The sequence below is a fragment of the Bubalus kerabau genome, chromosome 17 (assembly GCF_029407905.1).
Source record: "Bubalus kerabau isolate K-KA32 ecotype Philippines breed swamp buffalo chromosome 17, PCC_UOA_SB_1v2, whole genome shotgun sequence".
NCBI classification, from domain to species: domain Eukaryota; kingdom Metazoa; phylum Chordata; class Mammalia; order Artiodactyla; family Bovidae; genus Bubalus; species Bubalus kerabau.
Window position 1 is genome coordinate 61,473,942 of NC_073640.1, and position 26,970 is coordinate 61,500,911.

The 26,970-nt window shown below is 51.7% G+C and overlaps 2 protein-coding genes across 6 annotated transcripts in view; both read left to right on the forward strand.

Annotated features, from left to right (window-relative positions):
• The window catches only part of LOC129631710 (zinc finger protein 160-like), a 466,782-nt gene that overhangs the window by 166,250 nt on the left and 273,562 nt on the right, over positions 1–26,970 (forward strand). For 4 of the 5 annotated variants that reach the window (XM_055552893.1, XM_055552911.1, XM_055552904.1 and 1 more), the window contains exon 1: positions 7,292–7,303. The exons of the other annotated variant lie outside the window; for it this stretch is intronic. The gene's annotated coding sequence lies outside the window, so the exon portion shown is untranslated. Of the gene's footprint in view, positions 1–7,291; positions 7,304–26,970 lie in introns of those variants that run through there. 5 annotated transcript variants of the gene reach the window in all.
• PPP2R1A (protein phosphatase 2 scaffold subunit Aalpha) lies at positions 3,436–26,242 on the forward strand. The gene is made up of 15 exons (XM_055552946.1): positions 3,436–3,620; positions 12,783–12,873; positions 13,641–13,741; positions 16,538–16,770; positions 17,729–17,876; positions 17,995–18,150; positions 19,825–19,939; positions 20,065–20,135; positions 20,577–20,711; positions 22,234–22,407; positions 22,674–22,734; positions 23,358–23,512; positions 24,774–24,916; positions 25,584–25,675; positions 25,805–26,242. Exons 1-15 carry the CDS (start codon positions 3,543–3,545, stop codon positions 25,819–25,821), a joined length of 1,770 nt encoding a protein of 589 aa, XP_055408921.1. The 5' UTR covers positions 3,436–3,542; the 3' UTR covers positions 25,822–26,242.

A 26,970-nucleotide genomic window follows, 5' to 3' on the forward strand; every position in this document is an offset into this window, starting at 1 on the left:
ACTGCAGCCCACCAGGCCCTCCATCCATGGGATTTCCAGGCAAGAGTACTGGAGTGGGGTGCCATTGCCTTCTCCATGTTTTTGCTCAGTTACTCCCAAAAGTTGAAGGGAAAGGTGTACCTTACTGGAAGACAGTTCTCCATGACCCTCTCATTTTATTTTTCATGTCTTATATCAGCTTCTGTTCTGGACTACTTTGAAAGGATTTTTATATAACCTCCTTGAAATATGGCAGTAGTCTCTGTCTTGGGGACAAGGGCAGATTCATTATCTAACTAATATAATAAGTAAAATGTCTTCCTCAGAAGCAAAGGTTGATAGATGTACTTACAATCCACACTGGAATATTAGGATTTCTTGAGCATAATGTTCTCCATCTGTGACACAGACCCCGCTGTGGGTGTGGCATCCCCCTGGACTTCCTTGCACAACCCCTCTGGGGCTTGTGGGAACAAAAGGAACCAGGTGTGAACTTGAAGCTCTTGCTGCCTGTTGTGCCACACATAATAATGGCTTCTGTCTCAGTCCTCGGCATCTCACGTCTTATGCCAGCATCCGTGAAACTGGCAAGGTAACTTGCTTTGCAAATGGGGTAAAATCTTACACCCTTTACCTTTCTTGACAATCTTGGAAATGAGGATGGGGTAGTGACTGAACCAACATAACAAGCAGCCTTCATGTGTTATCACAAAAGCAGAGGGAAGCTAAATAGATGAGGTAGTTGGGGGCCTATCTCAGTCTGTTTGGGTTGCTGTAATGAAATTCCAGACAGCAGGTGGTTCATAAACATCAATTTATTTCTCTCAGTTCACAAGGCTGAAAGTCTGAGATCTGGGTGGCAGCATGGTCACGTGAGGGCCCTCTTCTGGGTTGCAGACTTCTGGTTGTATCTTTACAAGACAGAAGAAGGCAAGAGAGCTCTTTCAGGCCTCTTTTGAAAGGTCATTATAATCCCATTCATGACGTAATCTCTTTCCAAAGCTCCATCTCTTAATGCGATAACCTTGGGAGTTGAGTTTCAATATATGAATTTTGAGTGCACACAAACAGACCATAGCAGGATCCTTTGGAAAAATTCAGCATCCTGCATCAGAACATATCAGAAATTGTTGTGTGATATGCTTGTGTTTCCACATCCCACAGAGGTGACTGTTCCAGTAAGGGGAGATGCAGGTAGACAAGTGTTAGTGAGACATATTACCTTTTTACTTGCCTCTGGCAAGTGGTAAGGATTTTGGTCATGCACCACTAATGTCTGATGTACAAAGTTTTCATTATATAAATTATATTCTCTTTGTTCGCAAGTTAGTGGCCCCAGCCTCCATAGCCTTGTCTAACTTGTCATCACATCTCTGCCAGTTGGGGTAGCTGATATAACCTGACCAAATTCAAGTCCTATTTTCCAGTGAAAGTTTAATGGGTCTTTGGGCAGATTACCATGCTCAATCTTTCCATCAGTGAAAGAAAAACTATTGTCTCTTGGACTCCCCATTAGCCAAAGGAGGCCCAACACTCACGACACTTCTGGGGCATGGGAGACAATGTCCTAATGATTTTGTCAGTTAATACCTCTGGCAAAGGGATGCAGCCTCCATTTAAAAGTCCCCACTGCTTTATGAACTCAGGGCCACTCTGGCACTACCAACAGGTGCACTGCTTATGAACAGCAGTAATTAGCTTGCCAATAAATGCACCTCAGGTGGGCTGCCATCTATGGGGTCGGATACGACTGAAGTGACTTAGCAGCAGCAGCAAATGGACCTCAAAACTGAAGCCTGATCCGTAGAAGCCTTGCAATTCTCTGGCTTGATGTTCCAAATTTGGGGATGAATCAACTTGGACTCCACTGCCACCAAGGTACGAAGGGCCCCCAAAGTCCTACATCTTACGGGAATCACTTATTCGAGAATGAACCCAGACTGGCTCCAGCAGCATCCTGGCTTTATAGGAATAAGTGGTATCTATCCCTTTGGGGAAATTTTCAGCTCTACACTATAGCCAAAGCCACTGGCACTACCAACTCTCAGTCCTCTGAGAGCTCCCTAAACGCACGGTCTGACCTACACGCAAGGTTTAGGCAAGCTGAAACCTAATGTTGTTCCCTGGGCCTCTGTGGCTGTGCAGTCTTAATGCCAGCTGTGCAGGAATAGAAAACAGATGTGGTCAGACACCTGGACGATTGCCAGCGTGTCCAAGTGGCGCATAAGCCTTTAGTGTGCTTTGGACATCCCTCTTTTAGGATGTGAACTGTGGAAACAAACTGTTGTGCTGAGAGAACTGTTTGGGTCACTGACTTAAATACTCTTGGTCAGGGTCTTTTCTGTTTAGAGTCTGACCAAAATCAAGCTGCTGACTGCATCTATGAGCTGCAGAGGCTGTCTCTGCATGGCACACTTGGGACTCTTTGGTGGGGGGGAGCTTTGTTGAGGTGTAACTGACAAAATTATAAGATATTTAGAGCGCATCCTTAGCTAAGGAGATTTATAGCCTCCGTGAGTTGGCAAAGGTGGGGTTGCAGGAAGATCCTGGGAATAAGGAGGAAAAGACTGAAATATGCAACGTCTCCTCCGCTCAACCCCTGCTCCCTTTTATAAGGAGCAGTTTCCTAACAGGAGTGGGTCTTTAGCACAGACTCAGCTAAGGGACACTTATTTTGAGAGAGAGAGGGAGGGAGAGAGAGAGATTGAGATTGACTGATTACGTGGCTCTGGGAGCTTGGCCAGGACTGAAGCGAGGAAGGGAAGAGGAGATACGTAAGAGATCTGACGATTTAATAGGAACTGCTTTCCAAACAGAACGTATAGTTTGGGCAAAGGCTTGTTGGCATGAAAAAGCATGATGTGCTCAAGCAGTTAATTTTCCAGAACTGCTGAAGAGTATAAAGGGGAGGTGGGAGACAGCGTTCAGGAATCAGATCCACGCAGGAGGAGCGTTGGGTTTTACCCAGAGTAAGGCAAGTCGCCACCTTTCTCGGGGCCTCAGCAAAATAAGGCATAAATCAAAGACACACTCTCTCCTCCTCTCGCACAAAGGTTCAGAAGTCCGCTTGCCAGCAAAAGGAACCACTGCCTCCCAAACCAAAACCTGCAGATAGTTCTCGTTGCCCAGCCAATGACGTCATGGATTCCTAGCGACGCAGGCGCAGAAGAACTCGGAGGCGAGCTGGCTTAGCCACCTCCCAATCTTGCTCCTCATTGGCTAGAAGCAACTAGGCCGATGTTAGCGGCGACGTAGGCGGGCCCAATCTTGGTCGCTAAGATACCACGTACTTCCGTTTCCTCCTCCCCCTCTCCTAGGCTCCGGCAAGCATAATCTCGTCCCTTCGGCCAATGGCAAATGGGCGGTAGGCGGGACCTTATTTGTTCGGACCAAAGAAACGCAGGCTCAGCTCGGAGTATCGCAGCCAATGAATGTGGGGTAGCCCCTGTAAAGTGGCTCGGGCGTCCCCACGCCTTTCTTTCCTCCTCCCAGCCCAACCCCTCCCCATCCCGGTTTTAGCACGGCGCTGGCCGCAGTCTTGACGGGAACGGGACGGGCCCAAGATGGCGGCGGCCGATGGCGACGACTCGCTCTACCCCATCGCGGTGCTCATAGACGAGCTCCGCAACGAGGATGTTCAGGTCCGGAAGCAACGGGGACTTGAGGAAGAAGGGAAAGGGGACCTGGGGGCACGGGCGTCCCTCGCGGACAAGGTTCAGTGTTCGCTGGGAGTGGCGGAAGGGGCGGCGGCCAATCAGCATTCCGTTTTCATTTGTTAGGGTCTCCGGACTCGATGAGAGGGCGCCCGGGATTGGGTGTCGGTACAGCGGAGGGCGGGAGCGAAGGCGAGCTTGGAGGGTCCTGGGCCTGCCAAGTGCGCGCGGGGCCCCGGGCCTACGAGGCCGCGGCTCTGGAGAGAGTCGACCGATTGGGTGGGGGAGAGGCGAAGGAACGGCTCGGTGATTGGCGGCAGCAGCCCTTGAATGGCGCCTCGGGGATGCGGTGGGCGCGTGACTTGCTCCGAGTGGGGGAGGGGCCGCCTGATTGGTGGGGGTCCGGGTAGTTTTCACCCTTCACGGTTTCAGCGGCTAAGGCTCAGCGCTGTGGGGTAAACTTTCCAAATGGAGACTGAGAGGTGAAGACTGACTATACAATTCCTGCCCTCCCACTCTCCAGTTTTGGTGTAGACCCCCGAAGGGGAGAGGGGCGAAAAGCTCACTCCCAAAGCGGGAACTGGCCAAATTCAGGTACGAATTACGAGGTGGAAACTCGTCCCCCTTCCAGGATCCTCCCGTTGAGTGGAGGGTGGGCAGTGTACTAAACGGACTAACATTTTTAATGTGTGGGAGCGGGAGGTTCAGATATCTGAGCCCAGCAGGCGAAGTATTGAGAAGAGGTAGGGTTCTAGGGTTTGCCTATCCCAGCCCTGCCTCTCACCCGAGTGACCTTGGGCCAATTACTTCACCTTTGTTTTCCATAAACTGTGGTCTAATAATAGTCCTGGTCTCAATGGGAGTTTGTAAAGGGGCTGAACGAGTTAATAATACGAGTCATATAGAACGGCGCCCGGTCTGTTGTAAGAGCCCAATAAATGTTAGCTGTAATTGTGGGGAGTGGTGATTGAAGAGTTTCGATCCTCCCTTTGGGCCTCAGTTTCCCCATTTATAAAATTGTGCGGGTTACACTGGCCCAGCCTCTGTGGTTTGGGCTCTTATGACCGTAGTTCGGGAGTCAGAACAGCAAGGCCAGCATGGTGGCTGCACAGTGAATGTCGAAGTGGTGGCAGATGAGGATTAATCCAGAGCTAGATCAAGTGAGGCCTGTGGACCAGCAAGGCAAAGACTGGTGAGGTGGAGGAGCCAGTGCCAGGCTTTGCATAGAGGAATGACATGCTCTGAGTTTTTGCTGTCGAATAGGGGCCAGGCAGGAGCAGAGAGACCTTTCTGGATGCCACTGCAGAGCAGCACCAGCATTGGCAGGATTGGGGGTATCTTGAAAAGGAGAGCTGTTGGGGTTGCTGGTGGTTTGGATGCAGTGTGGTGAGTGATGGAGGAGTCAAGATGACTGAGGTTTGAATGCCAGCACTACCGGTGCGCTCCCTGTGTGCCCTGGACCAGTCAGTGCCTTGCGTGTTCTGGGTCCAGATTCCTCATCTGTAAGGAATAATGATGAGTGAAGAAGCAGCATCTGCCTGGTTGGGAGGTTGCAGTGGAATTGGCCCCTTAAGAAGGCATTCAGTGATGACCTCATTCAGTTGTCATAGCAGTTTATGGTTTTATATTTGGAAAGTGAGGTTCAAAGAAATTGCTTCCTTAGCCAGTAAGAAGCAATGACTGGGTTGCATTGTCTCAGGTTGTTTGGGGCACCACAGTTCTTAAAATGTGGTCCACTGGTGGAGAGACCAGGTTTCTGTGTTACTTATACTGTCTGCTTCAGTTTTCTCATCTATGAAGTGGGAATAGGGAATTCCCTAGCGGTCCAGTGTCTGGAACTCGGCACTTTCACTGTATTGGGCTCAGAGTTCAGTCTGTGGTTGGGGAACTAGGGTCCCGCAAACTGTGCAATGGAGCCCCCCCTCCGCCCCAAAAGTAATACTTAGCATTTCATAGGGATGTTTCAAGGATTAAATAGGTTAGTACAAGGAAAATGCTTAGAACAGTGTGTGACATGTTTTAAGTTTTCATTAAATTTAGTCTGCCGCTTGTGGTAAGATGAGGGCTTCATCTCTCAAAAGTGAGATGCTTCAGGAATTTAAAAACTATTCTCTTAATGGTTACTATAGAGCAGTGGGTCTTAACAGGTTGTCACGACTGGTGGGGAGAGTGCCGCAAGCAGTAGCTAGGTATGCTACTCAACATCCTGTACTGCCCAGGCCCTCCCTTCACAAGGGATGGTCCAGCCCCAGAGGTCAGTGGTGCCAAGGCTAAGAAAGAAACCCTGCTGTATGCTAGCCTGCTAAGTGCTTTGTGTGTGTTTGTTGAGTCCTCACAAAAGAAATCTGAGATAGGTGCTGGGTTTTTTTCCAGTAAATGATTTTTGATTGTCAAATCTCAAGCCACAGAGAAAATAGTACCAAATCCAGATTCAGCAGTTTTTTAAAAAAATTTTATCATATTTTTTCACCTGTTTCTTATCCTCTCCCACACACACTTTTTTTTTTTTTTTGCTGAAGTATTTTAAAAATAAATCCCATGCCCCAGATACTGTCTCCTACATACTTCATTATGCACCTCTAAAACCATGGACTTTTTAAATTTGGCTGTGTGGCACAGCATGTGAGATCTTTGTTCCCCAACAAGGGATCAGACTAGTGCCCCCTGCATTGGAAGCATGGAGTCTTAACCCCTGGACCATCAGGGAAGTCCTAAAACAATGGGCATTTTAATAACCACAATGACATTATCATAAATCAGTTCAGTTCAGTCACTCAGTCGTGTCCGACTCTCTGCGACCCCATGGATTGCAGCACGCCAGGCCTCCCTGTCCATCACCAACTCCTGGAGTTTAGTCAAACTCATGTCCATTGAGTCAGTGATGACATTCAACCATCTCATCTTCTGTCATCCCCTTCTGCCTTCAGTCTTCCCCAGCATCAGGGTCTTTTCAAATGAGTCAGTTCTTCACATCAGGTGGCCAAAGTATTGGAGTTTCAGCTTCAGCATCAGTCCTTCCAATGAATACTCAGGATTGATCTCCTTTAGGATTGACTGGTTTGATCTCCTTGCAGTCCAAAGGACTCTCAAGAGTCTTCTTCCAACACCACAGTTCAAAAGCATCATACATGACAAAGTTTTTACAGTGACCTTTGATGTCATCTAACAATCAATTCATACACATAAATCAGATTTTCCTGCTTGTTCCAGAAGTGTCCTTTTACAGTTGGCTCCTTTAAATCAGATTCTGAATCTTCATTCTGAATGTTTGGTCATTGTCACAAAACCCAATAAATACTGAAATAGGACTTTGCCAACAGCATTGGGTTTCAGGGCAGCACTTTTCACCACCAAGCTGGGCCCTGTGGAGACAGAGTAGGCCCGGAGGTGACACAGAGGTGGCAGTGCCATGGGTGGAGGCAGACCAGGGTTTCAAGTCCTGGTCTGGCAACTTTATGAGTTACTCAACCCTTCTGGGCCTTGATTTTCTTGTTAAGTGAGAAAAAGGGTGGGAGACACACCCGGCAGGGTGTGCTGTGAGGATTAAATGAGATAAACTGTGTAAAGACAGCAGGTTCTTGCATGGTCTAAGACATTTTGGGTGCCTACACCTTAGAAATATGACGTCCCAGACTCCAGTTTCTTTTCTGGAGCACATAGAGTACATGGGGGTTTGAAGCAGAACTCAGGAATCAGGTTGCTCTGAGAGTTTAGTTGGTGTAGGGTGGTGGTGAAGGATGTGGGTTCAAAATCCAGGTTCTGCTGTGCCGTCTCTGGATAACCTGCATTTTTAAAGACTTGAAAAATATTTATGCTTGCTGTTTTTGACCCAGCCCTGTACTCGGTTCAGGATTCACCAGCTGGTAACAGTCATGCCCCTTCCTCATCCCAGAGACAAGTCGCCTTCCAAATGGGGGAGCAGGCACCTCCATAATTATAAGGCCAGGTAAACTGCTAGGGAAGGACTCGTTTGTGCTGCGGTTTCCAAGGAGGTGGGGAGATTACTTTTTTCCTTTCTATTTCAGGTGAACTATGTGTTCCCTGCTCAAGAAATAAAAATACATGAGAAATAATGATAAGAATAATGGTTAACACTTGCATGTGTGCTTCATGCCAGGCTCTGTGTCTTCTTTATTTGATTATCCCAGCAGTCCTGTGAGACAGGCATTGTTGTGATAGCCGTCTTACAGCGAGGAAACTGAAGCTCCGAGGCAGCTGGGTTTACCTAGGGACCTTAGCTAATTGGTGAAGCCAGAGTGCATACTTGTTCATTCTTACTTAAAAAAAAAAAATCAGATGCTCCAGAAATAGAGACTGTGGTCCTCATTTCACTCTGGTGATGCAGAGCTTTTCACACCCATCTGCCTGCACACACCCACACACATTATGTTCATTTAAAAACAGGATTCTTCATGGAATGAGGTGGAAGGATGTTAGGATTTTATAGAAGGTGAAGAGGCACTTGTGTTACTCACTGGGCGTTTCCAGGGCTGAGGCTTGTTAAAGCAGCCACCTTGCAGCGCCTGCCGCCCCGCTCATTGCCAGCCACCGGCTCTACCAAACTGTAACAGTTTGGAGCACATTCCCCCAGGTTCTTTCCTTCTCTGCCTGTAGAAATAGATGTGTAGCCTAGATTTAAAAAAATTAATCCAGCATTTATTGGACTCTTCTTGTTTGCCAGGCCGTGCCCTGGGATTTGGAGGCACAGAGTGCAGAAGACAGAATCCCTGCCCTTGTGAAGCCCACATTCTGGTGGGGAAGGAGAAACAGTGAACAGAGAAGTACAGTTGACCCTTGAACAGCACAGGTTTGAACTGTGCAGGTCCACTTACGTGCAGATTATTTCAGTAGTGAATACCGTGGTACTACGTGGTCTGCTCTTGGTTGAACCCACAGGTGTGAAACTGAGATACAGAGGGCCCACTGTAAGTTATACTCAGGTTTTCAAGTGAGCTGATTGCGGGCGCCCCAACCCCGTGTTGCTCAAGGATCCGCTGCCTGTGTTGGAAATGATGAGATTTAAGATGTGTAGAGTGATGGGGCCGTGCTGGTGTACCCGGGGCAGGCATTGGTGAGGACTGAGCGGAGGCCTGAATGCAGTGAGGGGAGCCCTGGTGTGTCTTGTGGGAAGCTGAGGAAACAGCATGTCAGCAAGTAAGAAGATCTGACCGTAATGTTTGTGTTTTAGTAGCTGTTGAGGGAGCTACTGTGACAGGAACCCAGGGAGCAAAGAGAGGGAATGGGAAGTGAGGATGAACCTGTACACAGGAGCCAGTCGTGTTGGGCCTTGTAGTCCACAGGAGAGCCTTCGGGTGTCACTCAGCGTGAAGCGAAGACATTCTACATGTGGGACCGTACTCCATGTGGTCATATCGGGGAAGCTCTGTGGATTGAATGTGATGTGGATTTTAAAAAGTGGTAGCGTTTCTGTGTGGATGTAGTGGTGAGAAGGGAGTTTTTATTTACTACGTCTCGTGTAGTAGGCTGAGGGCTGCTGGGGACACAAGCAGCCCTGGCTCACGGTGATACGTGCGGTCGTGGAACCATGGGTGTGAGCAGAGAGGTTCTGCTCATCCTCCTACCACTCATCAAAGAGGAAAATCTTTCCTGGACGTTCCTTGCCCGGCTTGTCCTTGTGTCTTTCTGTCCAAAAAGAACTCAGTCATTGACTGGGGTAGTTAGGATTAAGGTTGGCTGTAGTAGCGTCACTCAGTCGTGTCTGACTCTCTGCGACCCCATGGACCGTAGCCCACCAGGCTCCTCTGTCCATAGGATTCTCCAGGCAAGCATAGTGGAGTGGGTAGCCATTCCCTTCTCTAGGGAATCTTCCTGACCCAGGGATTGAACCTGGGTCTCCCACATCGTAGGCAGATTCTTTACCATTTGAGCCACTAGGGAGGCCAAGGTTGGCTGTAAATAATAGGAAGACTCTGAATAAATGGTACTTAAATGACTCACATCAGTAAGTCTGGCGGTAGTCCAAGCTGGTGTGACACTGTAGGCGTTGGAGTCCCAGGCTCTTACACATTGTTCTGTTGTCTTCCATCCCGCCCTCCCCAGTCCCAGGTTACCTCAAGACCCCAAGATGGTTGCTGAAGCCCCAGCTATCATAGGCCCATTCCAGACAGGGAAGGAAGGATGAAGAATGTGACCCCTATCTCCCCATAAGAGCACTTCTAGAAGTCACACACACCGTTCCCACTTGGATTTCACTGGCCAGACATTAGTCTCATGGTCACATCCAAATGCAAAAGTGATTTAAAAATATCTTTGCAGGGACTCACATGCACAGATGGAAACCAGAGGTCCTAGGCATCAGTATAGCCCAGTGCAGGAGCTCTTAACCTGGGGTCCATCTGGCATTCAGGGCATGTCCATGACTTTGGGTGAGGAAGATAACATCAGGGAGTGCCTGTGTGCTTCCCTCTCAGATTTCACTGGCAGTTCACGTTCACCGTATTTAGTTGTTTATATGTTTCTGTAGGTCTGTCTCTCTATACATTTAATCTTCAGCTAAAAAGAAGATGCAGGGCCTGTGATGTTTAATCTGGAGACCCTCTTCCTGCCAGGCCGGTGAGCAGACCACTTCAAGCCCAGGTGGTCCAAAGACCCAGTGACACTGTATGAAAAGTGGGGTGTTTTTCTGAGGAGAGGCCACCATGGCATTTCTTCAGGCTGTCACCATTGTGGTTGCCAGAGAGAGTCTTAGCGCCTTCAACCGGAGGGGGTGCAGGGTCCCAGGCACGTTCCGCCCTCTTCAGAGCTGCACGGCCCGGGGAAGAGCAGGCCGAGGAAGCCCTTGCTGCTCCCCCTTCGCCATACTCCCTTCTTTCCGCTCCTCCTCTGGGGAGGAGTCCGGCTTGTGCTTGGGCTGGCGAGGTTGATGGGCCTACCCACCACCGGGGTGTCGCCTTGCCGTCTCCGCACAGGAGCTCACGGCTGCAGCCTCGCTGTCAGGCTGAAGACGCAGAATGGAGATTCCCAGGTGGCCAGGCCACCCGAGCAGCTGGGGTTGGGTCCTGGCCCACTCAGAGCTCATTCAGGCAGCTGTCTGCGCCCCCAAGCCTGCCCCTACGCTGGTGGAAAGGTGGCATTGGTCGTGTTCCCTGGGATGAGGGCATCAGATGAGGTCCTGACACTAACATTCTGAGCCTGAGGCCTGCCTTGTGTTAGCAGAGGGTGCGATTTCAGGGGTGGCCACGACAAAGCGCCGCAACTTAGGTGGCTGCAAACAACAGAAAGGGTTCTCTCTCAGTGCTCTGGAGGCCAGAGGTCCGAGGTCAGGTGTTAGCTGCATTGGTTCTTTCGGGAGGTTCAAGTCTGAGATCACGGTGTTAGCTGCATTGATTCTTTCGGGAGGTTCAAGAAGTCCGAGATCATGGTGTTAGCTGTGTTGGTTCTTTCAGGAAGTTCAAGTCTGAGATCACGGTGTTAGCTGTATTAGTTCTTTCGGGAGGTTCAAGAAGTCTGAGATCATGGTGTTAACTGTATTGGTTCTTTCAGGAGGCTCCGCGCCTCTCCCCAGCTTCAAGGGGCTGCCAGCCATTCTTGACAAATTCCTTGGCTTGTGGACACAGCCCCAACTCCTTCTGTTGTCTTCACACGGCCTTCCCCTCTGTGTCTCTTCGTCTTCTCTCCTGTCTCTTGTAAGTCACTGCCGTTGGATTTCGGGCTCGTATCTTTCCTTTCCTCTCACACCCCTCCCACACTTAGCACTTCTGACACCAGATGGCTTTCCCCCTTCCTGATCAAGCAGTTCTTGGCAACACCTGCTGGATGTCCTACAATTGGCATTAAAGCAGGCCCCCTCCATGGATTTGATTATTTGCTTCAACAGCTCACAGAACGTGAGGAAACACTTGCATTTACCAGTTTGTTATATAATAAAGGATGCAATAAAGAGTCTAGATGAACAGCCATGTGAAGAGATGCAGAGGGCGAGGTCAAGGCAACTTTTGTCCCCTGAAGTTGGGGTGCATCACCCTCATGGTATGTAGGGGTGCACCCCAAGCCCCATACTCTGAGGTTTCTTACAGAGGCTTCATCACATGGACGTGGCTGATCATCCGGTCAGTGCCCCTCTTGGGGGATTGGGGCTTGGGGCTGGAAGTTCCCAGCTTCTGAGCATGGCTTGCTCTGTGTGGTGACCAGCCCCATCCAGGAGCCCAGCCAGAGTCACCTCATTAGAACAAGAGACATTCCCATCATCCAGGAAATTCCAAGGAATTTGGGGGCTCAGTATCAGGAACCAGAATTGAAAATCAAACATCAGAACAAGAGATGCTCCTTGTGTTCCTGTCTCTTAGAAAGCTGCAGGGGTTTAGGAGCCAGGAACTAGGGGTAGACACACACTTTTCTAATGTTTCACAGCACCACCGCCACCCCCCGCCCCAAATTCAGGACGATCTCGAGGTGCTTACTTGGTTACATTTGCGTATTTCACTTTTACCATTACTGAGGGTTAGGACTGGGACGTATCTTTTTGCAATCACTGTTCAACCCACTGTACTAGTGGAATTACTACTGCTAATGCTAGTCTTGTTTTTACTGCAGTGTTATTATAATATTGTTTGTTCTGTTATCACCACTGTTAACCACCATCTACCATCTAACCCATCACTGGGTTACAGTCCCTGCTCCATGCCACAGAGCTCTGTGACCCTTAGAAGGGACTTTCACTCCCTGAGCCTGTTGTCCTGGGGTAGGGCCTGTAACCCTCTGCCCTCAGCTTGTCGTGAGAGCTAAATGAGACATGCAAGTGAGTACTCTGCCTGGGACTGGGCCCAGCACAGTAAGCTGGGAAAGTAGCTGCTGCTGTTAAGAGCACAAGGTGGAGTGTGTTAGTGGTGTGAGCCAAAGAGTGGGCACGAGTAGGAGGGTGGGGGACTTGAGCATGAAGGCAGTGTCAGACAGAGCGATCCTGGAAGGTGCTGAAGGGGGTGGTGGCTCAGTGAGACCCATCGGGTACTGTTGCTGAGGCTGCGGCTGTAATTTAACAGCTCAAGGATACACAGTCACTTGGTAGGCTTGCGTTACTCAGCACCCCACACATGCTTAGCAAGGCTTCCAGCGGCCGACTGGGTCCAAAACTATCACCTTAAGTGTGGGCTTGCTAACGTTCTCCCTTCCTTTTCTTCTTCCCCTCATTAGCTTCGCCTCAACAGCATCAAGAAGCTGTCCACCATCGCCTTGGCCCTCGGGGTCGAAAGGACCCGCAGTGAGCTTCTGCCCTTCCTTACAGGTACAGTGGAGTCCTGGGGCCCACGTGGGGAGTGGGGAGTGGAGTGGGGGCTTCTGGGGGTGGTTCCTGCCAGATAGGAGAGAAACCTCTCCGTGAGTTGATTGTTCGTAAGTGCGGTGTGCTGGGCGCTGGGGGCTGGTGCAGGGACTAATGGAAGGGGGTCTGAAGGCAGATGGAGGCTGGTTTGAATTACAGCTCCAGTTAGAAGCTGATGACTTAAGGCAAATTACTTAACTTCTCTGTTCCATAGAGTTTTTGTGTATGAAACAGGCATGGTCATCATGCGCTATAGCGTTGATGTGAACATTAAACAATAATAATAGTAATAATAGCTAATACTTACTATAAACTGACGATATGCCAGATAGTGTTCTAAACCCTTTCTTGTGAGAATTAAGTTTGTTCACATAGAGCTTGTGCTCTATGCCACCATCGTTGTCAAGATTATCTCACAGTAGGTAAGACTACCGCCCTCATTTTATAGATGAGGAAACTGAAGTATGGAGAGATGAAGTGACTTAATTGGTCGTGTAGTTAGGAAGTGACTCAGGATATCTATCAAGTCACGCTGGCTCTGGACTTGACAGTATTGGTGGTCTCTCTTCCCTAGCATCGCACACCTAATCACTCATTCCTGCACCCCGCCACCTCTGCCCGCCCAGGTAGGGGGTGGCTGCCAGGTTGAGGAAGCAGACTGGAGCACGCTTGTTCCCCAGGGTGAGTCAGCTGTGGGGCGGGACTGTAACCCAGTCTGTCTTGTCCCGCAGATACCATCTACGATGAGGACGAGGTCCTTTTGGCCCTGGCGGAGCAGCTGGGCACCTTCACCACTCTGGTCGGAGGCCCCGAGTACGTGCACTGCCTGCTGGTGAGTCTGGAAGCCGGGGAGGGCCCCTGCCCGCCCCTGGGGCGTCAGAGCCAGGATCCTCGCAGGGAGGGGAGAGTGCAGGCCAGGCGAGGGTCGTCTTCTCTGACCTTGATCAGTCACTTTAACCCAGCAGGTCAGCAGGCTTTTACTATATTTGAACGAAAACGCACCCGTCTTCCTCACTGTTGACTGGGCACGTCTGAGCAGCACCAGGCCTCACCTGGCCCTCTGCATGTGAGGTTTTCAGTTGGGAGTCAGGCTCCACTTACTTGCTGGGTGATGTATAAGTCACCTGACTTCTCTTTCAGTGCTGTCCTTTCCTCATCTATAGAAAGGGAGTCCTTAGAACTTATGTTGAGGACCACCTCAAGAAGCCTTAGTGCAGTACTTGGCATATAGTAAGCACTCAGCTCCGTTGTCATGCTGTCCATGCTTTGGGGTAGAGACAGTCACACCGTCTATGGCCGTACCACCCTGGACACACCCAATCTCATCTGATCTTGGAAGCTAAGCAGGGGTTGGTCCTAGTTAGTACTTGGATGGGAAGAGAGTCACACTGCTAGTGAGTGGTAGAGCTGGGATTCCAGGCTTGTCCTTGTGACTTTTCCTGAGTTCCTGTCCATGTGACCCTGTGTTGGATGATGGCGGAGGTCAGAGATAGTCAGATACGAGAGTAACTGCTGTTTGGGAGAAGGGAAGGGAGGAGGCGCTCCAGTCCTGTGGCCTGGGTTGAAAGAACCTTGGAGGCTGCTTAGTTTTCATGGTTCCTCAGAACCGCCATTTCCCCCTGTGATTCTGTCTTTCATGATCCCTAAAGATAACGTCTCCATATTTTGGCATCTGCACTTGCTGGTGTTTTGTGGTTAGTCTGCAGGCTTTCTTTTAGTGGCATATGAATCATTGCCACATTTTTAATGAGATTGTAAAAAATTTGTTCTTGATTTTTTTATTTTTTATCACGGTGAGTTAGTAATAATTAGTTACCATTATTAATAGTGCCTTTATTAGTAATAATGGTGATAAATAGTTACCATTATTAAGAAGTAGTTACCGTTTTCACCACTCTTTTTCCATGACATTAAGTACATGCACACTGTGGTGCAGCCATCGCTACTGTTCATCTCCAGAACTTTCTCATCTTCCCCAAAGAAACTGCTCATCAAGCAGTAACTCCCCAAGCTCCTCACCCCAGCCCCCAGCAACCACCACACCACTTTCTGTCTCTGAGTCTGCCTGCAGACATACCTCAGAAATTGTGGGTTTAGTTCCAAACTACCATAATAATAAAATGAGTCACATGAATTTTTTTGTTCCCTAGTACATATAAAAGTTATGATTACACTTTAATGTTGTTTATTAAATGTGCAGTAACATTCTGTCAGAAAAAAAGATACATATCTTAGTTAAAAAATACTTTCTCACCAAAAAACACTAACCATCATCTAAGTCTTCCCCAAGTTGTAGTCTTTTTGTAGTAGTAACATCAAAGGTCACTGATCGCAGATCATCATAATAAATACATTAATAATGAAAATGTTTGAAATATTTTGAGAATTATTGAAATGTGACACAGACTCAAAGTGAGCAAATGCTATTGGAAAAGTTGATGTTGATAGACTTGGTGGATGCAAGGTTGCCACACACCTTCAGTTTGTAAAACGCGGCACCTCACGTAAGGAAGCATACATTATGCAGTCTTTTGTGAAAGGCTTATTGCATTTAGTATAACGTCTTCAAGGAGTTCATCCACATTAAAGCTTGTGTCAAATGAGATTTCTTTTTCACATGTAAGGGCCTGGCCCTTTTGGCTGCTTTTGGAAACCCCGAGATTTGCTTTCCCCGGCTGTGTCCCCCCATGACAGTTGGTGGAGCTGGAAGCTGGAAGCAGCTCTGCTCCCTGGACTGGACACTCTCCAGCCAGTCTCTGCCCCTGCTGTCCCCACCTGTCACCTTTGCCCATTGCTGTAGTCAGTCACCTGCCTGGGTCCTGGAAACATCTCCATTTATGATTTTTCTGCTTTCTGTCCCTGTCAGGCCAGGTTGGACTTCAGACCACAAGCCTCCACCCACATGTTTATTTGAACAGATTAGGATAAAAATTGAGTCTCCCTTCTTTAAGTCAGTAATTCCTGCATTCCTGCTCTGTGCTAGGAGGTCTGCTGGGCTCCAGGTGACCCCATGGTCAGCCAGTCACACGTCCCTAAAGGAACACGATCACTCCAGGCCTCGCAGTAACAAGAGTCTCGAGCCCCAGGTTCCCCAGTATCGTGAGATCCTGGGGTGGTTGTCTGTCAGAAACCACAGCTCTGCCTTTCAGCCCTCTGGAGGTTCTGGAGCCAGCTGGCCCGGTTTAGATCCTGGCTTGTCACTGTTCCATCTAAGGCTGTGCCTCAGTTTCCTGTTAGTTTAGAATGGAGACAGTAACAGGACGTGCTTCATGGGACTCGTGAGTTAGAACCAGCACCGCTGGAGCTGTGGCCCTGCTAAGAACATGCAGTAAATAGACCCTGCTGTCAACATCAGTGATTATTACTGCACTTGGAGATGCCAGGGACAGCTGTGGCCGTTCAGAAGGTGACATGTACAGCTTGGGGGTTTGTACACCCCACTGAAGCGCCTTCAAGGATCTGTGCGTGAGGTTCTCTGTTGTGGTTCTTCAGGGAGGAGACACTGGGTGCGCGTGGGCCTCTGGTGATCAGGGAAAGCCTGTCGGAGGAGCTGAGTCCCTGAAGGGGTGCAGCTGGGAGCTTGGGGGGGCTGGGGAGGAGCTGTGCACTGATCCGTTCTGCCCCACAGCCGCCCCTGGAGTCGCTGGCCACGGTGGAGGAGACGGTGGTGCGGGATAAGGCAGTGGAGTCCCTGCGGGCCATCTCGCACGAGCACTCCCCCTCCGACCTCGAGGCCCACTTTGTACCCCTGGTGAAGCGGCTGGCGGGCGGCGACTGGTTCACCTCCCGCACCTCAGCCTGCGGCCTCTTCTCTGTCTGCTACCCCCGCGTGTCCAGTGCCGTCAAGGCGGAGCTTCGACAGTGAGTCCCCCGGCCTCTGGGCCCTGGCGAGACCCTGCCTCCCGCTTCTGCTTGGTCCCCTTCTCTCAAGCCTCAGGCTCTGTTAGGCCCATCCAGCACCCAGAAGCTCCTGAGCTCTGCCAGCCCTCAGAGAGCTGGTGTCTGGACACGGCCGGGTGTCAGTCCAGGCACTGCCTCCTGCTCGTTTAGGAAATGAAGACGATGATGGTTCTTCCTCCTGTTGGTTATTTAAAAGAATTAACTGTGTATAAAACGCTTAGGACAGACTCTGGTACATGGCAGGCACCCAGCCAGTGACGTGTGGTGCAGTCGTAGGCCTGTCTCGGTGTGGCAGATGGGAGGCCGCCACCTCCACCACCTCCCTCCCTCTTGGCTGAACCCCAGGAAGTTGCTTGCACTTGAGATTTGGCCTGTGGAAGAACCAGTATTTTTAATTGGATTAAAATCTCCCATTAATGTGTGTTTCCTCTCTTCCCTCTGGACTCCTGTCCTTCCACCATTGTCCTGAACCGCCGGCAGCACGCCCAGCCCCTGAGCCATCACTCCGGCCAGGACAGCGGCATGCAGCTGCTCGCAGACGCTTGAAGGGCTGTTCTAGGCCCCTTGTGTCTCTTTAACTGGAAGCAGTTGGTGCTGGAAAGGAAACGCTCTGAGCAGCTTCAGTGCAGCCTCTTAGCTGAGCAGAGGCTTATTTATGTGGTCACAATAATAGATAGAATCAGCAGCTGTGGCTTGCTGTAGACCTGCATGCAGAGAGACGGCTGGGTGTGTCACACACGGTGTCTTGTTTAAACCTCAGTGGCCCAGTGGGGTGGGTTCTGTTATCAGTTCCTTCGTGTAGGGCTAGGGAGACTCAGAGGCTGTCACTTGGGTCAGGATTACTTGGGCAAAGCCAGGAGCTGCAGGGCTGCCTGGGATTTCAGGGTTTCCTTCTCCTGAGCCCCCTCTACCCGCCCAGGTACTTCCGGAACCTGTGCTCAGATGACACCCCCATGGTGCGGCGGGCCGCAGCCTCCAAGCTGGGGGAGTTCGCCAAGGTGCTGGAGCTGGACAACGTCAAGAGCGAGATCATCCCCATGTTCTCCAACCTGGCCTCTGACGAGCAGGTGGGGCCGCCTGCCCACCCCTCTGCTGCTTCTCCCTGCGGTGGACCCCGAGTCTGGGGACGAGGCCCAGGGCTGATGGGGCTTCTGCTCCCCCTCATTGTTCCCATCCTCTCCCCAGGACTCGGTGCGGCTGCTAGCGGTGGAGGCATGCGTGAACATTGCCCAGCTCCTGCCCCAGGAGGACCTGGAGGCCCTGGTGATGCCCACCCTGCGCCAGGCTGCTGAGGACAAGTCCTGGCGCGTCCGTTACATGGTGGCTGACAAGTTCACGGAGGTATGTGCAGGGGCTGTAGATAGCGTCTCACGGACGGGGAGATGGAGGCCTCAGGAAGGAGTGGGGCCACATGGAGCTGGGGTTTAGTGAAGCCCAGTGGGTCATCCGGGCGTCGAAGCAGGAAGCTCTCTTGTCATTTGATTAGCTCACCTGTCAACCCTGGTTGGTTGATAGTGGCAGCTTGAAGTGCTTCCTTGAGGTTTCTGAGGCCAACTTAAGGTTCTGTGGGGGAGAACCACAGGAGCAGAGAAGGGTAGCATGTGTGTGTTCCCGACCTACGAACCTCATCTCCTTTGATGGAGACGTCTCTCCTTGGCTGTAGGCGGCCTTCTCCCTGTATGTTACCTGTGGGTTGTGTTCTCATCTCCTCTTCTTATAAGCGATTTAGATGTTTTGGCTTAGAGCTCACCTTAATGACCTTATTTTACCCTGTTACCTCTTTAAAGACCCTGTGGCCAAGTATAGTCACATTCTGAGGTACTGGGGTGGGGAGTTATGGCATCAGTGTATGAATTTCAGGGGATACAGTCGAGTCCCAAAACACGGCTCAAATGTTTGAATGGTCAGAGTGATGCTGTCAAGCAGGCAGAACAGATGCCATGTCTCTGAGGACAGTTCTCTTTCCATGGAGTCTCAGTGACTCATCGCACAGACATGTTTGTCAGGCTCCAGCTCGTGGCTGGGTGTTGGGGATCCAGTGAATTCAGCACGTTCCTGGCCTTCAAGGAACAGGCAGCCTGAAGGGGGAAGGTCAGCTGAGACAGATGGAATGCAGTGAGACAGCATGACAGGTGCAGGGCCGGCTGGTGGCCGTGGAAGCGCTGAGACGAGGGGGTGCTGCAGCAGGTTCTGGAGGACGAGAGAGAGAGAGCCGGGGCAGGAGCTGTGTCCCATGTGTGCAGAGGGCCTGGGCGGTGAGAAGAGGACAGGCAAGAACGTTGGGCATGGCTCTCGGGGGAGAGGAAGCTGGAGAAGCGGGCAGCAGGCCCCTCTCCTTGCAGTCAGGAACCACCCTGCGCCCCCAGGCCCTCACGAAGCAGCTTCACAGCAGAACCTGTGCATTTTTCCTTGCCTGGTTTCCTGAGGGGTGGGAGGGACCCTAACCTGTATTGTTTTATTTTAATTGCAAAAGTAATATCGGTTCTGGTAAATAGTCTTAACACGGAAATAATACAAATGAGAAAGTGACAGTGATCATACATCATTAGTCTTTTGGGATCAGGGACAGAAAACCCAACCCGAGTAACCTGAACAGTAAGGCAGTCTGCTGTTACTTTTAATGCAGACAGCAGTACTCTGCAGTAGGTACCCTTGGGGTTTGAGGAAGCAGAGGCTCTGAGAGGTGCAGGCACTCATCCAAGGTCACACAGATGATAAGCAAGAGGAAGAACTTGAGCCAGGCAGTTGGACTCCAGGGCCACACTCATGACCACTGCCCTGCCCAGCTCCTCGGCACCATACACAGTTCATCACTGCACAACAGGGAAACTGAGGCTCAGAGAGGCTCTGAGACCTGGCTGAGGTCGCCCCTACGGCAACCGCGTTACATCTCAGTGGTGACACAGGGCTGCTTTTGCCTCAGTCCTGGTGCCTGTAACTTTGATTTTGTTCTCATTCATTGAAGGTGCCCAGCAAGCCCTCTCACCTCTCCCGCCCTTCCTTCCCTTCCTGCAGCTCCAGAAAGCGGTGGGGCCTGAGATCACCAAGACGGACCTGGTCCCTGCTTTCCAAAACCTGATGAAAGACTGTGAGGCCGAGGTGAGGGCCGCCGCCTCCCACAAGGTCAAAGGTTGGTGCTGGTGACCAGAACACAGCAAGCGGGCGTGTGGGTGGTGGGCTGGGTGTCCAAGGGGCTGCAGGCAGAACGGGCACCTCGGGTCTCACCTCCTGTCACCTCCCTCTCGCTGTCCACAGAATTCTGTGAAAATCTCTCTGCTGACTGTCGGGAGAATGTGATCATGACCCAGATCTTGCCCTGCATCAAGGTAACAGGGAGTTTGGTGGGAGGAGTAGAGCATGCCTGAAACCTTCTGGAAGGAAGGTGGAGATAGGGCGTGAGGGGCAGCCTGGTGCAGACTGAGTTCCCAGCCTCCTCTGACCAGGCGGTGTTGGGTTTAGAGCAGTCAGGAAGCCTGAGGGCAGGTGGAATCTGAGGCTCGGGGCTGAGCATGATCAGGGGGTGCTTCCTCCTCAGAGCTCACGGCATCTCCTCATCCACAGAGCTTCGAGCTTGGGGCAGAGGCCCCTGGTGGGGGCAGGGGTTGTTGAACTCCAGGCACGCCAAAGGTGTAAGGAAGACACTGCAGTTCCCCTCGTGCACTCAGGCTGGATCGAGAGGACAAAAGCAGGCAGTGTCTTGGTGTTCGTAGGACTTGAGTCTCTGCAGCCACTGACCCCATGGCTCCCGTCCTCCTTCTCCCTCCCAGGAGCTGGTGTCTGACGCCAACCAGCATGTCAAGTCGGCGCTGGCCTCCGTCATCATGGGCCTCTCCCCGATCCTGGGCAAAGACAGCACCATCGAGCACCTCCTGCCCCTCTTCCTGGCCCAGCTGAAGGACGAGGTGTGGGCGCCGTGGGGCTCTGCATGCTGGCCATGGTGGGCGGGGTGGCTGCTCCCTAGGGTCGCCGGCACCTGTGGCAAATGCCTGGGTCGCCAGGGAGTTGAGTGTCTTTGGGCCGGGGGCGCTGCACGGTAGCTCATTCGCTTATTTGGTGTTTGTTTCACGTGTCTTTATTCTGTACTAGTCTTTTTCCTGGGCATTAGGGATACTGAGAAAAAAAAGGAACAAGACCCTTTTGATCCTCCAGGACCTTCAGAGACTGGCAGTGGAGAGGGACAGATGGGCGGTCCCTTGACTCCCTGATCATACAGGCACTGTGACAGGTTCACATCTATCCAAATTCAGGCTAAGGTGCCTACTAGAGACCTCAAAGTGCCATGGATTAAATAAGGTGGAGAATGGTTTCTCTTACAGGAATCCAGGGGTGGGGGGACCCACACTGAGGGCATTGTCCCTGCTGACCCCAGCGCCCTGTGGGTCTGAGGTGGCTGCCCTGATTTGTTCCATCTCAGCCGGCATGAAGGGAGAGGGCACCGACCAGCAGCAGGCCAGTCCTCTCAGACCCCAGAGAGGGTGCCCATCCTTTCTGCTGACGGCTGACCTTAGGTTACAGGTCTCCAGCCTGTGTGGAGGTCAAGTTGATGCCACATGGCCCAAGGGCCTCACCATAAGTCACATTGTTAGCATGATCTTTTTGACATGGCCCAGGGCCCTTTTTTATTTCAGATACTGAGAGATCATCTCCCAGAAGCTGGCGGGGGGCCAGTCCTCTGTTTGGAATGTGCCAAGTTTGAACAGCCTAGCCCTGTCCAGTTAATAACCCTTTACTGCACACTTGATTATTTGGTTCACTGATTGATTTCAGCCCATGCCTCTTCACCCCACAGCTCCCAGAGGGAGATGCAGGAAAAACTGACTGTGGTGTCTGCCCTCCAGGAATATAGGATGTTGGACAAGGAATTAAGTATATTTGTGTTCCTTTTCTTAGAAGTTGCTTCAGAGATTTTTGGAAGCAGATGGGAATATAGGTTCCCCCTCTGTGCTAAGATAGAGCATTCCTATAAGCCTGTCATAGATTGAAATGGTGTAGAGTGAAGCAGCTGTTGTTTTCTTTGGTAAAAGCACAAATCCTCTTTGGGTTTCTTTTAGTGAAAGCAGGAACCCATGTAAGTCTCTCATAGTGGTGTGAAGTTAACTTTGGATAAATGGGGACTACCTGTGTACATGTGCATGTGTGTATGTTAGTCACCCAGTCATGTTCGACTTTGCAACCCCATGGGTAGCCCACCAGTCTCCTTTGTCCATGGAATTCTCCAGGCAGGAATACCGGAGTGGGTACCATTCCCTTCTCCAGGGGATCTTCCCGACCCAGGGATCAAACCTGGGTCTCCTGCATTGCAGGCAGATTCTTTATCGTTGGAGCCACCAAGGAAGCCCATACATGCGTGTAGTGTAAGTCAGAGCCTTGCCCTGGGCTCTGTGTGCGGTGCACCTTCTCAGAACGCTCCTGTCCTCTCCTCAGTGCCCGGAGGTGCGGCTGAACATCATCTCCAACCTGGACTGCGTGAACGAGGTGATCGGCATCCGGCAACTGTCGCAGTCCCTGCTCCCTGCCATCGTGGAGCTGGCGGAGGATGCCAAGTGGCGTGTGCGGCTGGCCATCATCGAGTATATGCCTCTGCTGGCGGGACAGCTGGTGAGAGCACAGGCCTGGGCCAGGCCCTCTGCCTGGGGAGGTGGGTGGTGCAGTCAGGCCTGGGGGCCATGCCGGGGCCTGGGGCCCGTGAGGGCCCAGTGGAAGGTGTGAGGGCTGTCGTGGGAGTCAAGGGGAGGGAAGGGAAGAGAGCCCCTCAGGTGAAGTGGAACAGTGCCTGGCTCTTTGCGGGGGTGGGGAGTGGTTTCCCTGGGCTTTGCCCAGATCTGCGCAGTCTCAACCCTGATTTGTTATCTCGTTTCCTGCAGGGGGTGGAGTTCTTTGATGAGAAACTCAACTCCTTGTGCATGGCCTGGCTTGTGGATCATGGTGAGCACCTCCCCAGGATCTCTGGGAGGAGACTGGGGCTCCAGAAGGGTGCAGGGGTGGATTGGGGCAGGTGGGGGGTGGGCGTCACCCCACTGCTGCCAGGTACATGGACCAGCTCCCTTGCTTTCTGGATTCCCACAGGAGGTCAGGGTGGGAGGTGGATGTATCAGGTCACCTGGGGCTGCCAGGTCCAGTGGAGAGTCTGAGGGCCACCTGGCAGACAGCCCGAGTTTGAATCCTACTTCCTGGCTGTCGAACTTTAAACACGTCTTCCCAGTCTTTGAAGGCCATTGTGAGAATTGCTTATTGTTTTCACTAGGAGTGGCAAAAATAAAAGTTAGCATTTGTCTGTAACAGGCTCCATTCCACGTACTAAGTCATTCACTTGGGCAAATTCAGAGCCTCAGTCTGCCCGTCCGTGCCTTGGAGCTGTTGAGAACGTGCTACGTGAAAACAAAACCCTACCTCTAGCGCACAGCCCTCTCTTTCTCTGCGAGTTTACGGGTTCTCATGTGGCCTGGCACCTGGGGCTGCTCTGCAGGTGGGAGCGAGTGTGACTATGAGTCCCCACCTGCGTCAGTCCCTCACCTCCTGAGTCTGCCTCCCTCCTCTTCGTCCCACAGTCTATGCCATCCGCGAGGCGGCCACCAGCAACCTGAAGAAGCTGGTGGAGAAGTTCGGGAAGGAGTGGGCCCACGCGACTATCATCCCCAAGGTCTTGGCCATGTCTGGGGACCCCAACTACCTGCACCGCATGACCACACTCTTCTGTATCAATGTGAGCGCCCACCGGCCCCCACCTCTCCCTGGGGGAGGGGAAGTAGACGGGAGAGGAGAAATGGAGAAGGTCCTCGGGGGAAAGCTGGCTTGGGAGTAGGGACGTGATGGGATCTGGGGCTGTAGGGGTGAGTCCTTGGGGAACTGCAGACTGGAGCTTGGGCTCCCTGGTCAGAGTCACAGGGCCTTTGCAGGAGGGGACCTGCATGGGGGAGACAGGAAATTTGGCCGACAGAACAGTGATTGCCAGGTCTGTCTGAGCACCCCCTCCTTCCCCACAAAATGTATGATATTTATGATAGAATGGTTAAAGCACAGTTTTCTAGAATCAGACCTACTGTTTAATTCTAGCTCTGCCATATATTGACTGTGCACCTTGAGAAAATTACCTTAGTGCTTAGCGCCTCAGTTTTCTCACCTGCAAAGGGTTCATACCAACAATCACAGCCCCAGAGTCCTGAGGCTGTGAGATTGATCTGGTTATACAGCTTAGAACAGTGGTTCATATGTAATGTATGGTGTATATGTAATATGTATATGTATAGTGTGTATGTAATATGTAATGTATGGTGTGTGTGATACATAATGTATGCTGTGTGTGTGATATGTAATATGTAATATATGGTTTGTGTGTGATACGTAATGTATGGTGTGTGTGTGATACATAATGTATGGTGTGTGTGTGATACGTAATGTATGGTGTGTGTGTGATATGTATGCTGTGTGTGTGATGTATGCTGTGTGTGTGATATGTAAATGTGTGATAGATACAGTAGAAAGTGCTTGTATGTAGTCACTTAAATAAACCATACACTTAAATAAACCACTTAAATAAGCTTAAATAAAACCACTTAAATAAACCACATAACTACATATTAAAGAATGAGATTTAAAAGTTAGCATAAAATTGTTCCGGTAATCCCTTCCTGTGCATCACTCTGGAGATCACGGCACTAAGGAAGGGATCCCAGTGTCAGGGATCCAGTCCCATCCCCAGAGGATGAGGGAGACTCTGAGAAGGGGAGCTGGGATGGGACAGTGTGGGCTGGGGGTTTTCAGGGCAGGGAGACGGTGGAGTTAGGAGGGTGTTAGGGGACCTGAGAACTTGCGGAGAATCAAGGCCCTCAGGCTGGGCGAGTCTGAGTTCAGAGTCCCCCTGATGCTCAGCTAGCTTCACCCCCAAGCCTAACAGCCACTAAGTGTCCCGGTCAGAGGGAGCGAGGACTCTGGGGAGTCACCCTCTGCTGCTCCCTGGCCTGCAGGTGCTGTCCGAGGTCTGCGGGCAGGACATCACCACCAAGCACATGCTGCCCACCGTGCTGCGCATGGCCGGGGACCCTGTCGCCAATGTCCGCTTCAACGTGGCCAAGTCCCTGCAGAAGATCGGGCCCATCCTGGACAACAGGTGAGGCCTGCCCCTCCTCCACACACGATTGCATTTGTATCGACTTCAAAAATGGATCAAGGGGGACGCAGGCGATGGAAGTGAGAATGGTGGTTATTTTGGGGGAAGGGCCTTGTGACGCCTGCACCTCTGTCTGTCCAGGACACAGCTTCACCCCTTAGTTTCTCTCTGAAGGCTACCTTTGTCCCCCAAACAGCTGACTGCTGCTGCAGAAGCATTTCCCTTGGCCCTTACCTCCCTGGGACACTGTAGGGCTGAGTCCCTCCCTCAGGTGCTCGCCTCTCCTGTTACTTGTCGGCAGTTTGATCTGCCTTCTCCCAGTCTGGGCTCCGTGTGGGTGAGAATCAGGAGGGTTGGGTTTTCTGCTGTGTCCACACCTGATGGGCAGTAGGCCTCAGTAGATAATGTTACACAAATCCAAGGCGTCATGTGGCCGAGGCTCAGAGGCTTGAGGTTCTAGGTTTTCTGCCCCACCTTTCCACACAACCTCACCTGCCTGTACCTATTCTGGGCCCCCAAGGCCTCTGTCCTGGTTTGTGAGACTTCCAGCCTTCCAAGTACTGGTTGCTCTGGCCCCTGAGAGCTTTCATGTACCCGTGTGTCTGCGTCTGTGCAGACACCCAGCAGCCCCGCCCAGCTGACCTCTCGCCTTCCCCCCTCTCCCCAGCACGCTGCAGAGTGAGGTCAAGCCCGTCCTCGAGAAGCTGACCCAGGACCAGGACGTGGACGTCAAGTACTTCGCCCAGGAGGCTCTGACTGGTGAGGCGTCAGGAATCTGAGACACCGGCGGGAGGGGGTGGGGGTCTGCGAGGGCAACGCTTGGCCTGGGAGCAGCCGTGGGCAGCGGGTTGGCTGCCTTCTGACTCCTGCCTCTTACTGTTCCCCCAGTTCTGTCTCTCGCCTGATGCTGGAAGAAGAGCCACCGCCAGCCTCCGGTGTCCGCCCTCCCCCGCCAGGCTCCTCCCTGGGGGGGACAGTGGGGGGCCTTTGGCTGTCACTCCCTGTGCATGGTCTGACCCCAGGTCCCTCCCCCCAGCACGGTTCCTCCCTCAGCCCGGGACTCTGACTCCTCATGTCCACCCCCCACGGGGCTGGGGGCGCACAAGGTGGGACAGAGCAGAGACCCTGGGAGGAAGGGGCCACTCCCGCCCTCTGGGGGACAGACGCGAGCATCCCAGGTCGCCGGCTCCTGCTGCTGTATGGGGACCCCTCCCCCATCTCCTCCACCTCCCTCCCTTCCTCTTGGTGGTTTTTTTGTGTCAATTGTGCCGTTTTTATTTTATTCCCTTTCCCCTCTTTTCACAGAGAAATAAAGGTCTAGAAATAGCTGGTCCTCTGGTCTTAGTCACTAGATGGAGAAGGGGGCCCAGCCTTGCGCTTCTTTCTGGTGAGGACTGACTGGACTTGCCACACCCCTGTCCTGTGAGTGAGGAGGATTCCCTGGGAAGCCGATGGGCGTGCTCCTGGCCCCAGGGGCCAGCGGAGTCCTGAGGTGCACTTAGGTTTCACAGAGGCTGGCTGAGTGTGTGGTGGTTAGAGCAGGTGCCTTGGCGCCAGACTGCCTGCGTCCAGATCCTTGTCCTTCCGTTAATAGCTGTGTGGCCTTGAGTAGGTGCCCAGTCTCAGATTGCAAGACTGTAAAATGGGGGTAACAGAATCTAGATTGAGCGGGACAGGAATGAAGACTGAATGAGGTAATACACACAGAGTGGGCAGTGATGTTTGACACATGAGAGGAGTGGACCAGGAGCTCTCAGGATCATCAGGGCTGCGACAGAGCAGGCTGGGGACTGTGGCTAGACAGAACCACTTGTTCTCTTTCAACGTCTGTTCTTCTGTTTCTTTAGTACTGATTAGACACCTGTATTTAGTTGGGCACATGGCTGCCTGGATTCAAGGCATTTTCCCAGGGTCTCTTGAAATTCGGTGTGGCATTGCAGCTAAATTCAGGCCAGTAGTATGTGAACAAAAATGGCACGGGCAGCTTCTAGAAGGCATTCCTAAGCGGGGAAATAATGCTTCCGCCTCCCTGCTGAGCCCTGGATGTGGACCAG

Excerpts from the sequence above, each read along its gene's own strand:
- PPP2R1A (XM_055552946.1), top strand. The coding sequence starts at position 3,543 with ATGGCGGCGGCCGATGGCGACGACTCGCTCTACCCCATCGCGGTGCTC. Across the intron at positions 3,621-12,782 it reads TCCGCAACGAGGATGTTCAG|CTTCGCCTCAACAGCATCAA; the intron begins GTCCGGAAGCAA and ends TCCCCTCATTAG. Across the intron at positions 20,136-20,576 it reads AGATCTTGCCCTGCATCAAG|GAGCTGGTGTCTGACGCCAA; the intron begins GTAACAGGGAGT and ends TCTCCCTCCCAG.